Source organism: Triticum urartu, chromosome 2A, assembly GCF_056163025.1.
Source record: "Triticum urartu cultivar PI428250 chromosome 2A, HENAU_Tu73, whole genome shotgun sequence".
NCBI lineage: Eukaryota > Viridiplantae > Streptophyta > Magnoliopsida > Poales > Poaceae > Triticum > Triticum urartu.
Window position 1 is genome coordinate 414,203,410 of NC_141874.1, and position 14,489 is coordinate 414,217,898.

General features: G+C 47.7%; 2 protein-coding genes and 1 pseudogene across 3 annotated transcripts; 2 read left to right on the top strand and 1 right to left on the bottom strand.

The window, feature by feature from the left end:
* Positions 1-222: 222 nt before the first annotated feature.
* Positions 223-3,162, top strand: LOC147985306 (26S proteasome non-ATPase regulatory subunit 11 homolog pseudogene; annotated as a pseudogene). Its single transcript, XR_015616584.1, has 2 exons — positions 223-440; positions 1,650-3,162. The product of XR_015616584.1 is annotated as a 26S proteasome non-ATPase regulatory subunit 11 homolog pseudogene (transcript).
* A 150-nt stretch (positions 3,163-3,312) lies between these two features.
* On the top strand, positions 3,313-6,095 carry LOC147985307 (la-related protein 6C-like). The gene is made up of 9 exons (XM_087544018.1): positions 3,313-4,108; positions 4,255-4,349; positions 4,444-4,515; positions 4,583-4,662; positions 4,768-4,849; positions 5,047-5,094; positions 5,192-5,260; positions 5,358-5,486; positions 5,587-6,095. Exons 1-9 carry the CDS (start codon positions 3,661-3,663, stop codon positions 5,911-5,913), a joined length of 1,350 nt encoding a protein of 449 aa, XP_087400144.1. The 5' UTR covers positions 3,313-3,660; the 3' UTR covers positions 5,914-6,095.
* Positions 6,096-6,449: 354 nt separating this feature from the next.
* Positions 6,450-13,385, bottom strand: LOC147985308 (uncharacterized). The gene is made up of 6 exons (XM_087544017.1): positions 8,774-13,385; positions 8,527-8,703; positions 8,277-8,459; positions 8,037-8,213; positions 7,853-7,969; positions 6,450-7,762 (listed from the first exon to the last, which is right to left on the bottom strand). The coding sequence occupies exons 1-6, from the start codon at positions 13,166-13,168 to the stop codon at positions 6,554-6,556; spliced, it is 6,258 nt and encodes a 2,085-aa protein (XP_087400143.1). The 5' UTR covers positions 13,169-13,385; the 3' UTR covers positions 6,450-6,553.
* Positions 13,386-14,489: the final 1,104 nt, after the last annotated feature.

Below are 14,489 nucleotides of genomic sequence, written 5' to 3' on the forward strand. Positions count from 1 at the left end.
AAGCCCGAGGCAAAAAACCCAGGCCCAGGTACGGGCCGGCTCGGCCATCGGGCTTAAAATCTAGGCTCGAGCCTGTCCCGGGAGTAGCGTCGGGCCGATCCGGGTCGGGCCTTTTCGGGCCGGGCTTCCCATGACCAGGACTAGTCTGGGACGTCACTTGTGGCTGTCCTCACCTTCTGATCTTCTTTGTATCCAACTCAAACAAAATAACTTGTGAAAAGGAGAAAAATCTGAGAGTCAGGCAACCGGGACCCGTTTGGCAGGGAGACGTAGCAAACACTTCCACGTCCTCGACGCAAACTAGCAACCTCAAGAGAATAGACCAGCACCAGCTTTCTTCTCCAAGTCCAGTTCCTTCTACCCATTGGGCCGGCCGCCATTGAGAGTTTGCTTCCTCCGCTCCGTGTCATCTCTGCAGGAAATCCGCCATCGCTCGCCAGGTACTGCGGTCCCTCCCCCGTCCCTTCTTCTCCCGCCTTCCTCCCCCAATCTCCTAGATCCCGCCGTCCCAGTTAGGGTTGAGTCTTACTTCGGATTGGATAGCCCCGCCATGGCGAATTCGTGTCTTTATTTTGTAATGTCAGTAGGATCCAGTTTCTTCGATTACAGTCGTGGTCCGGTGCTTCTGTTAGCTCGCGCTGCTTGATTTGGTTTGAGGACGAGATCTGGCTCCAGAGGGCTCAAAGGGAGCGATTCTTAAAGGGGGATTCTCAGTTCTAGGTTGTTGCATCTTCATATGGATTTGTTCGTTAGCTGACGAGCCAACTCTATTCGCAAAATACCCATGGAACCTCACCGAATTGAGAAGGGGAATCATCAATTTAATTTAACGCCTTGTTGCTTTCCATCAAGAAATCTGTCAAACGCCATTAGTAACTTCTTTTTCTCACCTGTTGGCATTTGATGAGATATAGGCTGAAGGCTTGGGGTACAATGGCGATTTCGCCCAATTTTCTTAACTTTACTTACTGTATCTCACAAGTCTTTTACTTACTGTATCTCTCAACTCTAATCAGTATGCATGTCAGCCATGACGGTGGTAGGGTTTAGGCCATGCCAGCTACCAAGGTGTCGGTACATATGTTCTAATTTTCAAGTCTGCAATGTGATGTAGCTATTCCAAAATGCATAGGAGCTGACTTACCTTCTGAAACCTTAAGCTGTTCTTTTGCATTTTAAGTGGCTGATATTAGGATCTGTACAAGTATATCTGCATCTCAAATCCTAATGTTAGGCCTAGTTGAATAACTATGTCTTGAAACTATTTTATTGAGCCATTGTACTGGCTGAGCTCCTCTTAATACGTTCCTCTCCAGATGATTCAGTATAATGTTTGGTGTATTAACTAGATGTTTTGTTGGTTGCCAAAGATGGTGAATTTAGTGTCTGATCTTAGGTTCTGTATAAGTATATCTGTTTTTCGTTCTTGACTTTGGGCCTCAGTAAATAACAAGGTGCTGCAACTAGTTGCGTACCAATTGAACCATTAAAGCTGTTTTTATTTGGTTTATGTTGGCCGAGCTTCTCTTCATATTTATGCCCTCCAGATGCTTGAGTATTATGTGTTGTCCACTCTATTGGTTATTATTTACACTGCCTTCTTCGTCGACCTGATTTATTTTTGAATAATCCATATCCTGTTGTGACAGGGTGTACTGACCATGTCTGCGATGCAATCATCGTATCTTCCTGCTACCACTGAGTCAATTGCAATGGCTCAGGAAGCTAAGGATGCTTCAGAGTCCATTTTAATCCTCTACCGTGTGCTTGAAGACCCGTCTTCTTCTTCAGATGCAGTTAGAACAAAAGAAGTTGCCATTACAAATCTGACAAACTATCTCACAAAAGAGAACAGAGCCGAGGAACTTAGGAATCTGTTGACCCAGCTCAGACCATTTTTCGCACTGATTCCCAAGGCAAAGACCGCAAAGATTGTGCGTGGCATCATTGATGCCGTTTCCAAGATACCTGGAACATCTGATCTTCAGATCTCACTCTGCAAGGAGATGGTGGAATGGACACGTGCAGAGAAACGTACCTTCCTGAGGCAGCGTGTAGAAGCAAGACTAGCAGCCCTTCTTTTGGAAAGTCAGGAGTACACTGAAGCTCTTACCCTTCTTTCTGGTCTTATCAAGGAAGTGAGGAGGCTGGATGACAAATTGCTTCTTGTTGACATTGACCTTCTGGAGAGCAAACTCCATTTCTCTCTAAGGAACCTTCCAAAGGCCAAGGCTTCTCTGACTGCCGCAAGAACTGCAGCGAATGCCATTTATGTTCCGCCAGCGCAGCAGGGCACTATTGACCTGCAGAGTGGAATCCTTCATGCTGAAGAGAAGGATTACAAGACCGCCTACAGTTACTTCTTTGAAGCGTTTGAAGGGTTTAATGCACTGGACGACCCTAAGGCCATCTTCTGCTTGAAGTACATGCTTCTGTGCAAGATAATGGTCAACCAAGCTGATGATGTTGCAGGAGTAATCTCGTCTAAGGCAGGCCTGAAGTATGTTGGTCCTGATGTGGATGCTATGAAAGCTGTTGCAGATGCCTACTCAAAACGATCTCTCAAGTACTTTGAAACCGCTCTTGGTGACTACAAGGCCCAGCTGGAGGAGGATCCTATTGTCCACAGGCACCTCTCATCTCTGTATGATACCCTCCTGGAGCAGAACCTGTGCAGGCTGATTGAAGCCTACTCAAGGGTGGAGATTGCGCACGTAGCAGAGATGATCGAGCTGCCAATCGAGCATGTTGAGAAGAAGCTGTCACAGATGATCCTGGACAAGAAATTCGCAGGGACTCTGGATCAGGGTGCGGGCTGCCTTATCATCTTCGAAGACGCCAAGACGGAGGCGATCTTCCCTGCTACGCTGGAAACAATTTCGAATGTGGGGAAGGTTGTCGAGAGCCTTTACATGAGGTCAGCAAAGATCATGGCCTGAGGAGATGTTTTGTTCTTACCCGGCGTCTCCAGTTAAATCTTACACTTGAGCTCTGCTAGTGTCTCGAGGACATGAAATCCCTGCGTGTTGCCATTGTTTCTTCCTTGCAAATTGTCTTCTGTTAGCTCTATAAAATTTCTAGCCTCGTGGACAGGAAGATACCGTTGTTTCTGCGTGATGGAAATACAGTTAGCACTTGCTGATATCAACCATTTCCGTTCTAGTGCAATGTGCAATGTTCTGTTGTTTTTGGCCTCTCTTTTTTTCATACAAATCTGATGTCAGATCTTTAACCATGGCAAATCTGGCCTTTTTTTATGGTAAATTATGTTGTTGGGAGCATCGCAGATTCTTTTTTGGTGTGCTGGTGCAACGTTGCAGTTGCAGATTTACTGCACTAGTGCAAGATTAGCTTGCTTGTTTGGTGATGCTAGCAGAGAAGGGGTTAGTGGCGATTGAGGTGGCAGATGAGTGGAGGCGCAGGTCGAAATTAGCAGGGAGATTTAGGGGCCCTAGATGTAAGCGGAGTCCCTCATTGGGGTCAAGGGTCAAGGGCGGGAGAAGACGAGACATGCGGGCGTGCAGTGCATGCGTGCGCGGGAGAAGCGGCCATGAAACGCACAGACCAACCATTCCTCCTCCCCCCACCCGCCTTTATATAGGCTCGCCGCGCCGGCCACGATCCATCCGTCATTCCTGGGTCTCCACCTGACCGCCAGCCATGGCCGCCGCGAAGGAGAGCAGCCCTAGCCCTGACCCCGACGCCAGCGCCACCGCCACCGCGGCGCCGCCCACTCCCATGTCGGCGCCGGCGTCCTTCAAGTTCAACGTGCACGCGCCGGAGTTCGTGCCCATGTCGCCCACCGCCACGCCAATGTCAGCGCCTGCGGGCGGCTACTACTCGCCCTTCCTGCAGATGCAGCCGGCGCCCGACTGGAGCTTCCTCCATGACCACGAGCCCGTCTTCTTCATGCCCGACTTCGCGCACGCCAAGTTCGCCGCCGCCGCGGCCGCCGCCAGCAACAGCGCCCAGGCCAAGGGCACCGGCGGCGGCGGAGCCGACGTCGCACAGAAGATCGTCAAGCAGGTCGAGTACCAGTTCAGCGACATTAACCTGGTCGCCAACGAGTTCTTGCTCAAGATCATGAACAAGGACTCCGAAGGCTACGGTAAGCACAGGAAACAATGTTCATTCACAAGAGATTGTACGTACGTATTTCATTCTTCTGCAGCGCAGGCACGCAGCGAAAGAGTACTTCAGTATAAAACATTCAGACTAAGCTAGACATATTATTTCTTTATTACATGCATACAGTTCCCTTGTCAGTCATTTCATCATGGAAGAAGATCAAGTCTCTCGGAGCAACCAACCAGATGCTGGTTAAGGCTCTCCGCACCTCCACAAAGCTTGTAATTAAGCTGCTCCTTGCAACCTATAGCCACTGTTTGTTGCAGCTACCAGATGAAGCATCCTTCTCACAGGATAATGAAATTTTGGCTGCAGATTGTGAGCGATGATGGGAAGAAAGTTCGGCGCAGGCAGCCCTTCACCGAGAAGCACAAAGAAGAACTTCAGGTCTACAAAGACTCCATCTCATCTCTGGTCTGCCCACCCACAACTGAACCTTCTTTTGTCTGTGCAGTCTCGGATGATCATAGCGGAGAATTTGCCAGAGGACTCATCAAGAAACAGCCTCGAGAAGGTCTTCAGTGTCGTTGGAAGGTCAGAAAAGGCAACTAATTCCCCCACAGTTTTCAAATTGTCAACAAATAAACATATGTAGGAACTGATGACGTCCATTAACGATGTAACTGGCATGCCAACCAGTGTGAAGAACATCAAGATATGCCACCCCCAAGAGCCTAGCTCAGCCAGGGCTTCCAAGTCAGACACACTAGTGAGTAACAAGGTATTTATTTCACCTCTTCAACTCAACTCAACTCTTAGTGCACCACCAGAGGATCTACATGTGTCACAATCATACCATCTAGGGCTCATTGTGTAGATTGACAAGTTTGATGTTTGCCTAGATCAGGTCCAGAACAGTAAACATTTTTTTCCAGCAAAATTATGTTGTAACTATTTTACCTTGTGCTCTTGTGGAAGATGCATGCTTTAGTCGAATATGAGACCTCACAGCAAGCTGAGAAAGCAGTGAGTATTTACCACCACAGTGCTGGTCATTTTTTCAGGTCATTGGCTCTTCATGTAGTTAGACTGATGGGTGCACCTTCAAAATAATTCCTGGCAGGTAGAGAAGCTAAACGATGAGCGGAACTGGAGGAAAGGCCTCCGTGTGCGCACAGTACTCAGGCGCTCTGTAAGAACCCTCTTCTTGCAAATCAGTATTGATCTGCAGGCAATGCAGCATCAGCTACTCATACCTGTTTTACTGCAACTCCATGATTTTGTCACAGCCCAAGTCAGTAATGAGGCTCAAGCGGCCTGATTTCGACCACTATGCTGGTTCCGATGATGAATCGCCACACTCACAGGTGTCATCCGACTCCCCAACTTCAGAAGCTATCCATTCACCTGAAGCTCATGTAAGCACATCACTGGCTACAGTTCCAGTGCCGATTTCCATTCAGTTGGACAGGCAGTTGTTCAAGGTTTCTTGTCTCATGCAATCTGCCAATTTCACAGCAAGAGGATCACCAGAGTGGGGCCAAGAAAGGGTGGGCAAGAGGGCGAGGGAAGCTCCATATCGTGGCACCGCACAGCCCGCAGTCTGCTCCCGCAGGCGCAGTCGGCCACTTTGACCCATCGAGCCCTCGCCAGGCGTCCCAGAAATGCCCATTGAGCCCCAGGCAGGTTTCTCAGAAGTGCCCATTCAGCCCCAGGCAGCCTCCCCAGGGCCCGAGGATGCCCGACGGGACACGTGGGTTCACAATGGGCCGGGGGAAGCCAGCGGCATCATCAGTGGCAGCCCGGACGGTTGCTGCTCCTCCTCCGGCTCCTGTTCTTGTCTAGTTCAGTTCCTGCAGGTTAACTGCTACCTATAGTGTATTTCTGAGCAATGAACTCTGTATCTCTATGGATACAAGTGGTTGACGAGCCTTTTTTCTTACCTTCCTTTTTTTAAGACCCTATAAATAAAACTGGCTGGGTGTTGCCGTATTTAAATGCAAGGTTGTAATATTTTTACTGTTTCACGGAAAGTATGAGATCCTTTTTTAAAGTAACAGCTGAAAGAATGCTTGGTGATGAGTATTTGCCTTTGTTTTCATCGTTGCAAGCTATAACAGAACTAGAAGTTACTTATGTGTAATACGTGATTACACACCCAGAATTTTATGAGAAACTAACTTTGCACCAAAACCTACCAGCCAATTCGTCTTCTCAACTGGATCAATTTAGGCAGGTTAAAATTCAGCCACTACACATTAACTTCTGGAGGCCTATTTTATTTAGATTGCAACTCTCACCTTCATTCTGGAAAGCAAAGAATTTAAATAAACTTCACCCAAGATGAAAGGTGCATACCGACCTTCATGAGAATCAACACAAACGAAACAAACTAGCCTGCATCGGTGTTTGATCTCACAAAGAAAGTACAGTTCTACATGAAATTTTATGCAAACCTATCATTTAGCATGGAGCTAATTAAAGGTCAATGCCTTTTTGATCTGGAAATAACCTCACCAACATGATTCATGTTCATCACTTGTCTCTGCATGCTAGCAATCTGTGCCTTCAGTATTCTGATCTCCATCTCCATCCTAGTTTTCTCAGCAATGCGAGCATTTTGCACATCTTCTAAAATATTAAGTGCATATTGCTCTTGTCTCCATCGAGGCGTCTCTTCTGGTGGACCTGTCACCAACTCCAGTGCACGATCTCTTCCACAAACCCTCCCAGTATCATGCAATGGAACTTTGATATCCTTGCTGACTGAAACTGGTTCCACAGCTCCATGTCGAGAATAATACCCAACATTGTTTATATGTGTGTTCTTTGATGGATCAGAACGAATTCTTTCCTGATATACTGTGATGTCTTTCAGATAGACAGATATACTGCTACTATGTGTTCTCCTGACCTCTTCAATACTTGGTCGGCCAAATTTACTGGTCTGGCAACCAGTGTTTACTGGATCAGAAACATGCTTCCCATCGTTTTTTATCGATTCTTCAGCCCCTTTGTTATTATTCTCACCCCGGTGATCCATACCTGAAGGAGCAATTGAAGCACTCTCTGTGTAGGTCTGCTCTTGTTCAGACGCTTCATCATTCTCTCTACCAATGGACAACTCTGTCTTATTCTCTAAAATTTCTTGTTTCACTTCTATCTCATGTTCAAACTCTGATTGAAGATCCCCCTTGGACTCTTTTCTTGCAGTTTGATTCCATCCAGAGCCTTCAGCATTTGATTTATTGTGGTCTCCCAATGGCACACATTTCTGCTGGTTTTGGGAAGAAACTTTATCCTCTGCCATATTAACAGCTTGTGTACAAAGAGCATCATTATTCATTTGCATTGTCCCATAAGGTTTCGCTTCACCACATTCAGGTGCATCTGTGTTAACCAACACTCTCCCTGTGTTCTCATCTGTTGTTCTCTCGTCCTGCTTCTCCAGCACCGTCGGTTCCTGTGGATCTGATTTATTGTGGTCTCCCAATGGCACACATTTCTGCTGGTTTTGCAAAGAAATTTTATCCTCGGCCATGTTAACAGCTTGTGTACAAAGAACATCATTATTCATTTTCAAGGTCCCATCAGGTTTTGCTTCACCACATTCAGGAGCATCTGTGTTAACCAACATTCTCCCTGTGTTCTCATCTGTTGTTCCCTCGTCCTGCTTCTCCAGCACCACCAGTTCCTGTGGACAATATCCATCAGATTCTACTAGTATATGTATATAGAGAGACCCACACGCAAGGGGTGGGGTTAGGGCTCAAAGCTCCATTACATTCTCCATGCATAAATCCCACTGGTTCCGTGTTCCCACGTCACCACTATCATTGGCGCTCATGTCTTCCAAGATCCTCCCATCTCCAACACCATTGTCCTGTTTGTCCTGCCTTGCCTGCAAATGTAAAACAGCCTTGTCAGATTGAATCATAGTCAGATTGCTATTCTAAAGTTGTACTTGCCTCCTCACTGCCGCACGCTTCCGTATTTTGTATTCCTTCAACACAATTCGCCTTGTTAACATCCACGATAGCCACAGTGGTATCTGCTCCACCACCACCAAGTGTATCGACCACTACCAAGGGTCTTGCATTTCCTTCTGTGATTATACACCCCAATTCTTTTTCCGATGCTTGTTCCTGTACAAGAGTATGATCAGATTCCACCAATCAAAGAAAACATTATATTGTCAGTAGACTCACTTCCTTAATGTCCAAATGCTCCTGATTCTGTATTCCTTTGGTAGACAGGACCTCATTAATTTTGGTCTCAGGTGAATCAGCTTGAAACTCACAGCACCCAAGCGTAATGACATCTCCTAACATTGCCATTTTCTTGTTCTCAATTGTAGGTCCTAAATCTTGTCTTTCCTCCGTTGTTTGTTGCTACAAAAGATCAAGTATCAGGATTCAGAAAAGATATTTCAGATGGAGATTCTGCAAGTGCACTCACCTTGTCCAAGTCCAAAGCCTCCTGGTTCTGAATTTCAACTGTAGACCAAGTTTCATCAACCTCCATAAGAACGAAATCATTAGATCCATTTCCTACCATATGGCTGTCTTCCAATATTTGTGTCTCCTTATTTGTGAATATTATTCCACACTCATTTATCTGTTTAATAGACACTTCCTGCAAAAGAGAACAATCATATTAACTACCCTACCAGTTAATACAGTAAAAGATTTACAAGCATACTCACCTCATGCATGTCCAAAGTTTTGTGGTCATCTACTCCTTGAATCTCCATAGCAGCTCCATCAGACAATGATTCCCTCTCATTTATCAACCCAACATCCTGAAGGCAGTGCTTCTCCGTCATGCCTTCAACAGGAACTTCCTTCTGCCCTTCTTTTGACTGTATGATGGCTGGGCTACATAACAAACTATTGGTTGAATTCTTTAAAGATTCCACTGTATCGTTGTCAAATTCTTTTTCCTGTTCTTGAGTGATATCTTTGGGATTTTCCTCAACACCTATCCTTGTGAGTGTTTTGCTTTGTCCATCCACCTGCTCCACTAGAGTAATTTCTTCAATGTAGTTGTACATATATCCTGCTGTCAGTGCTTCCCCTTGTCGTTCTTCTGCCTGTTTAACCCCAAGAGCATCCTTAGTATTCTCCTCGGTATCTTTCGCCCTTAACACCTTGCGTTCCTCCCCTTCTTCTCGTTTCACTTGGTAAACCTCTTTGGACCCATCGACTTCTTTCTCTGGTAAATCCAAGCCACCTGCATTGGGATTTTGCTTTGCATCTTTCTCAATTGGTGCCTCATCGTTTATGTTCGCGTGTTTTCCTTGTGGAACTTCCGCATTATCTTCTTCAATATCTTTCTTGGCCTGCTTTGCATCTTTCTCAATTGGTTCCTCATTGTTTATGTTCACGCGCTTTCTTTGTGGAACTTCCGCATTATCTTCTTCAATATCTTTCTTGGCCAAGCACCTGGTTTCGTCCCTTGCTGGAAGGTCTATTTGCAAGATGCTGTCGGGCCTATCATTGCCCATCATGGTCCCATTGACTTGTTCTGCTTCCGCATTCACTTTGGGTACTGCCTTGACCTTATCATCAGTACTTTCCTCCATTGGCCCATGAGTGCCATCAATCCCTATACTTCTCAATTCAGAATTTTCTTCAAACTTCTTGTCTGCAACTCCCTTAATCAAAACCTTTGTATGTTTGGTTTCTGCATGCTCTACGTCAAAAACTTCCTGAAGCTTACCATCAGTATCTTCCTCCATTGGCTTATGAGTTCCTTTCATTTTTGTACTTTGTATATCAAAAACTTCATCAAACTTCTCATCTGAATCTTCCTTCATCAAATTCTTTACCTCTTCCATTTCTGCATGTGTTATACCAGGAAACTCTGCTAGCTTATCATCATCATTGTTCTCTATGAGCTCTCTAGCCTCTTCCGCTTCTGCATGTGCACCTTCAAGAACATCTCCAGGCTCCTCAATATCTCTCCCTGTTAATCTCTTACCGTCATCCATATCTGCATGCCCTGCTTCTGTAGCTTCCTCAGGTTTCTCAGTGTCAAAGTGTGCATGCATCTCTGCCTCTGCAATGTCTACATCCTCTACTTCAGCAACTTCGTTGTGCCCCTCATCTGCACCTCCATTTGCCATAGTATTAATTTGTACCTGTTCTGCATCCTCTACTTCTGCAACTTTCTTGTGCACATCTTCAGCATCTTTCTGTGTTAGATTCAGAGCTTTATCCACGTCTGCACTCCCTTCTTCAGGAACACCCAAAAGAACTGCAGCCATATTAATGCCAGTTGCCACTGCCTCCACTGTTTGAGGAACATTTTCGTGTTCACCCTCATTGTCTTTTTCCATAAGAGTAATGTCTTCTCCACATTCTACAATGTCAACTGGAGGAGCTTCCTGAGGCTTCTGCTTGCTATCTTTCATTGCCATCTGATCGCTTTCTCCTCCAGTCTCTTCTTTACAGGAAATCTCCCTCTCCTCATCGACGACAAAATCTAAAGCAGTTTCTTCATCATTTGTTGCCACTCCAGCAGCAGCACAAGTATCCTCCATTATGCATGACATTTCAACACATTCACCAACATCATTTGCCTGCTGAACTGGAAGTATTTCCTCAGGCAAAGCCACTGTCTCCTGAGGATTGTTCGTAACACCTGCATAGGCTCCTTGTTTGCTCCCTGACAAGATTCCAATAGAATGACTTGTTCCCTGCCCAACCCTTCCAACTCCTTCTGAAACTACGGTACCTTCAATAGCCACCGCTACATTATCCTTTTCTTCCATGTCTTTCGTGACAAGAGCAACGACTTCTTCGGGTCTATTTGACATACCACGAGACTCGTCAACTGCAAGTTTGGCTTTCTTCTCCAACTCCTGAGAAACAATGGTGCCTTCTTCTGGTCTACCTGTAGCATCAAGACGCTTATCTTCAAGAAGATTAACTATTTTTTCCTCCATCATCACAGCATCGCCTCCTTCAGGTGCACTGGAGAAATTTGTGGGCTTATCAACTGTGATAGCTTCCTCTATGACATCCTCACTGAAATCAACATCAGTCAAGAGATCACTGTATTCTTCTCTCTCCATAGATACTGAAGGTTTAACCTCCTCAGGCATATTAGGGACAGCAGGAGGTTCCCCTCTGATCAGCTCACTGGTATTTTTCAAAATCTGGTCACTCCATTCATCCTTGGCATCTTCACTGAATGTAGAGATTTCAGTTGACACCACTGTCTCGTCAAAATATGGCTCATTCACTAAATGATCTACATCACCTGCCATAGAGCCCTTCAAATACACACCTTTGTACTTTGTCCCAACCAGAGACTTAGCCATGAGGTTCCCATCATCTCCCCTGCCCAGATTCATATCCCTATCCTTCCTCAAATTTACAGTAGGAGTTGACACCTGCTTCCTTGGCACAAGAAGTACAATATCATCTCTAGTTCCAGCACTAGCTGACATGGACTTGTCTGATCCAGCAACAGATTTTGGCGAGGATCCCCTTTTGCAGCTGCCACCACTAGTTCCACTGCTCCCGTTCCTACCGGCTGCAAGCCAATCCGACAGCTTCGCATCATACAACTCCTCAAGTTTTCGCTTTTTATCATTACTAGGGGAGATTCGAGCCTTCTTCATTTTCCGCTCCCTCTCTGCCTCGGCTTCCATGGCTGCCCGTGTCTTCTTCACCTTACGCTTGGAAAGCTTCCCTTCCACAGAAATGCTTCCTGCCCCAACATCAAGGTCAGGTGGCAATGGCTGCGTCCACCACTCTGCATACCGAGCCGTGACTCCTGGTTCAGAGCAAGGGGTAAAGACGGCTACGTCCTTCCCCTCCAAATCGTAGGTCTCCCATGCAACCCCCCAATCCTCATTTGCTCGGCGAACATCCCCAGGCACATCTTGGTCCAGTCCAAACTGCATTGCAACGCGGTGTGGGAGGTACTGCTCAATGCAATCCATCCCCACTAGCTCACAAGCATGCAGGCAATGCGCGAGTGAAATCAATTCCTCATCTTCGTTTATATCACTGCCACGAACCCACCCGATATGATCCTTGCATGCATGCTCCGAGCTGGTATAGGGCCGCCATAAAAAGTTCTTCCCCGAATTGAGCACCTCGCGGATCATCATTGGATTCATCTTCTTGCTCACATCATGCCAGCTAGCAGCCCTTGGCTCGCCATCCTTGATGAGGTTGGGCTTTCCATCCCAGAGTACAGGGAACCGCTCCCACATCCATAACTGAAGGATGTAGAGGGGCGCATGAACTGACAAGGGAGACAGCAACTCTGCATTGCCGCCTGTTGCGCTTGCGGCCACCAAGTAAGTCTTCATCTCACGCAGGTCCCGGTACAGGGACGCGAGCACGGCTGGCCCAAGGGCGACGCGGTCACCGCGCGCCATGCGGACAGCAAGCGGGAAGAGGGACTGGCGCATGGTGGACTCCGGGTGGCCCGGGAGCACGAAGCGCGTGAGCCAGAGCGCAAGGAAGGAGGCGTGCTCGATGACGGCGTCCATGTCCGTGTCCGTGAGGAAATGCTTCATCCAGGCGGCGTGGTGCGCCTTCTTGCAGGCGCTCCGGTTGAAGTCGAGGCGCACCCCGTTGAGCGCCGCCTCGTCCGGGCGCCACTGGTGCGGCAGCGGCGCGGGCACGGGGGAGCCGTCGGCGGGGAAGCCCCCGAGCACGGCGACGTCCTCGAGCGTGATGGTGGCCTCGCCCCAGGGGAAGACGAAGGTGCTGGTGGAGGGGGACCAGAAGGAGGCGAGGTGGAGCACGGCGGAGGCGTCCCTCTTGATCCTGTAGGTGGAAGCGAGGACGGCGTCGAAGATCCCAAGTTCCCGCCAGAGGCGCTCGTGGATCGGGCGTAGCTTGGCGACCCAGAGCTCCCAGTGGCGCGGGGCGCCGAGCCAGCCCCTGAAGGCGACGCGGAACTCGGCGGCGGTGGCAGCGGAGGGAGGGGGAGGCGGGCGGAAAGGGGGCGGGCCAGGGGCACCGTCGATAGGGAGGAGGACGTGGGCCAGGCGGCGCTGAGGAGCGCCGCCGTCCGAGTGCATGTCCATGGGGAGCTCCTGGACAAGAAGGAGCTCGTCGTCGGAGGAGGACATGGCGACGGCGGCGGCAACGGCGATGCCGGTGGCGTCCCTTAGAAGAAGATTCGTGGGTTTAGTGTTGGGGGTTAGATCAGTGGATGAACAAATGGATAGATCAGAGGATGCATCTTCGTCTTGGTCTTGAATGCCCCAATTCCTCTCCCCTCACGGACTGACAGCCAGTCTTCTGCCCCCGCTTGGTGTCATTGGTAATGGTGCCATCCGAGGCACTTTCAATTCTGCTTTAATCTGTCAAAAGGAATCTTCTTTTTTCATGAGAGGTGATCTTATCATTTATTTATTTCCTTCTGTTTTGCAGACGCAAATGCACAGTAGTTATTTGTCCCTGCACTAATGCTTTTCATGTGTGCCTTTTCCATACAAGTATGTTTTTCATAATCTTCCATTCTTTAAACTATTTTTCTTCTCTCGAGTATTTTAGATTTTTAAGTTTTTCCCCTGATGATTACATTAACAACGCGTTTGGCAATATTTGAGAAGGGGAGGGGGAGTTTAGTGTAGGGAGTTCTATTGAGATTAGACATATGATGAGTCTTTTTATTACCAAAAAATCCACTGTTTGGTGTGTGATAGGAATTATATGTGAGAATTTGAGGAGAATTTGTATTCCCTTGTTTGGTTGACGAGGAACTGGATCAGAGAAGTGAACATAAGTTATGATGAAGGCTTAAAATTAGCGGCGGTTAGGGTTACACCTTCCCACCAAACAACTCCAGTGAGCCCGTGAATTAGTCTCCCCTCGGCCTGCCCGCTCCGGCGGCTGGCGATGGGGAGGAGAATCCCGATGCCTCGACTCCGGCTAACAGTTTAGGTTAGGATTTTTCGTCCTCGCGGGGGCGGCGTTCAGGTGGATGGCGGTGCTTCTTCTTCGAGTTGGTCTTCCAGGCTTTAATCCAACTCGAGTTCGTCCAACTGGACGAACCGACAGAGCTCCGGCGTATATTCCTGCCATCTCCTTGGGGTGGTGAGGTTAGGGTTTCTCGTCGTACGTGAGCGTCGGTGAGATCTGATGTCAAGCACTTCAGATCGATTCAAGGGTTCAACGACGACGACTGGAACTCCTGGGCGCTGGTCCTTAGGGGCACGTGCATGAAGACTTCGTGGCTGACATCGACAAGGTCAGGCCGACTCTTGTAAGGGAGCGGCGATAGCAGCACATTGGCGGCTCGTTCTAACGGCAGTAGTGGCCGTTCGATGGTCTAGAGACTTCAATGTAGTTCCTATTATGTTTGGGGTGCTTTGTACTTTCCATGAACTTTTGTATTAAGATATGGATTGCTTTTTCACAAAAAATGGTTAAGTTTGACTTGCTAAA

What these genes read in the sequence shown, in the direction of transcription:
- LOC147985308 (XM_087544017.1), bottom strand. Translation starts at nt 13,168, where the DNA reads ATGTCCTCCTCCGACGACGAGCTCCTTCTTGTCCAGGAGCTCCCCATG. An exon ending in AGCATTTGGACATTAAGGAA is followed by an intron (nt 8,214 to 8,276) that starts GTGAGTCTACTG and finishes ACTCTTGTACAG; the next exon opens with GAACAAGCATCGGAAAAAGA. An exon ending in AAGCGTGCGGCAGTGAGGAG is followed by an intron (nt 7,970 to 8,036) that starts GCAAGTACAACT and finishes TTACATTTGCAG; the next exon opens with GCAAGGCAGGACAAACAGGA.
- LOC147985307 (XM_087544018.1), top strand. Translation starts at nt 3,661, where the DNA reads ATGGCCGCCGCGAAGGAGAGCAGCCCTAGCCCTGACCCCGACGCCAGC. An exon ending in CACAGCAAGCTGAGAAAGCA is followed by an intron (nt 5,095 to 5,191) that starts GTGAGTATTTAC and finishes AATTCCTGGCAG; the next exon opens with GTAGAGAAGCTAAACGATGA. An exon ending in GCACAGTACTCAGGCGCTCT is followed by an intron (nt 5,261 to 5,357) that starts GTAAGAACCCTC and finishes ATTTTGTCACAG; the next exon opens with CCCAAGTCAGTAATGAGGCT.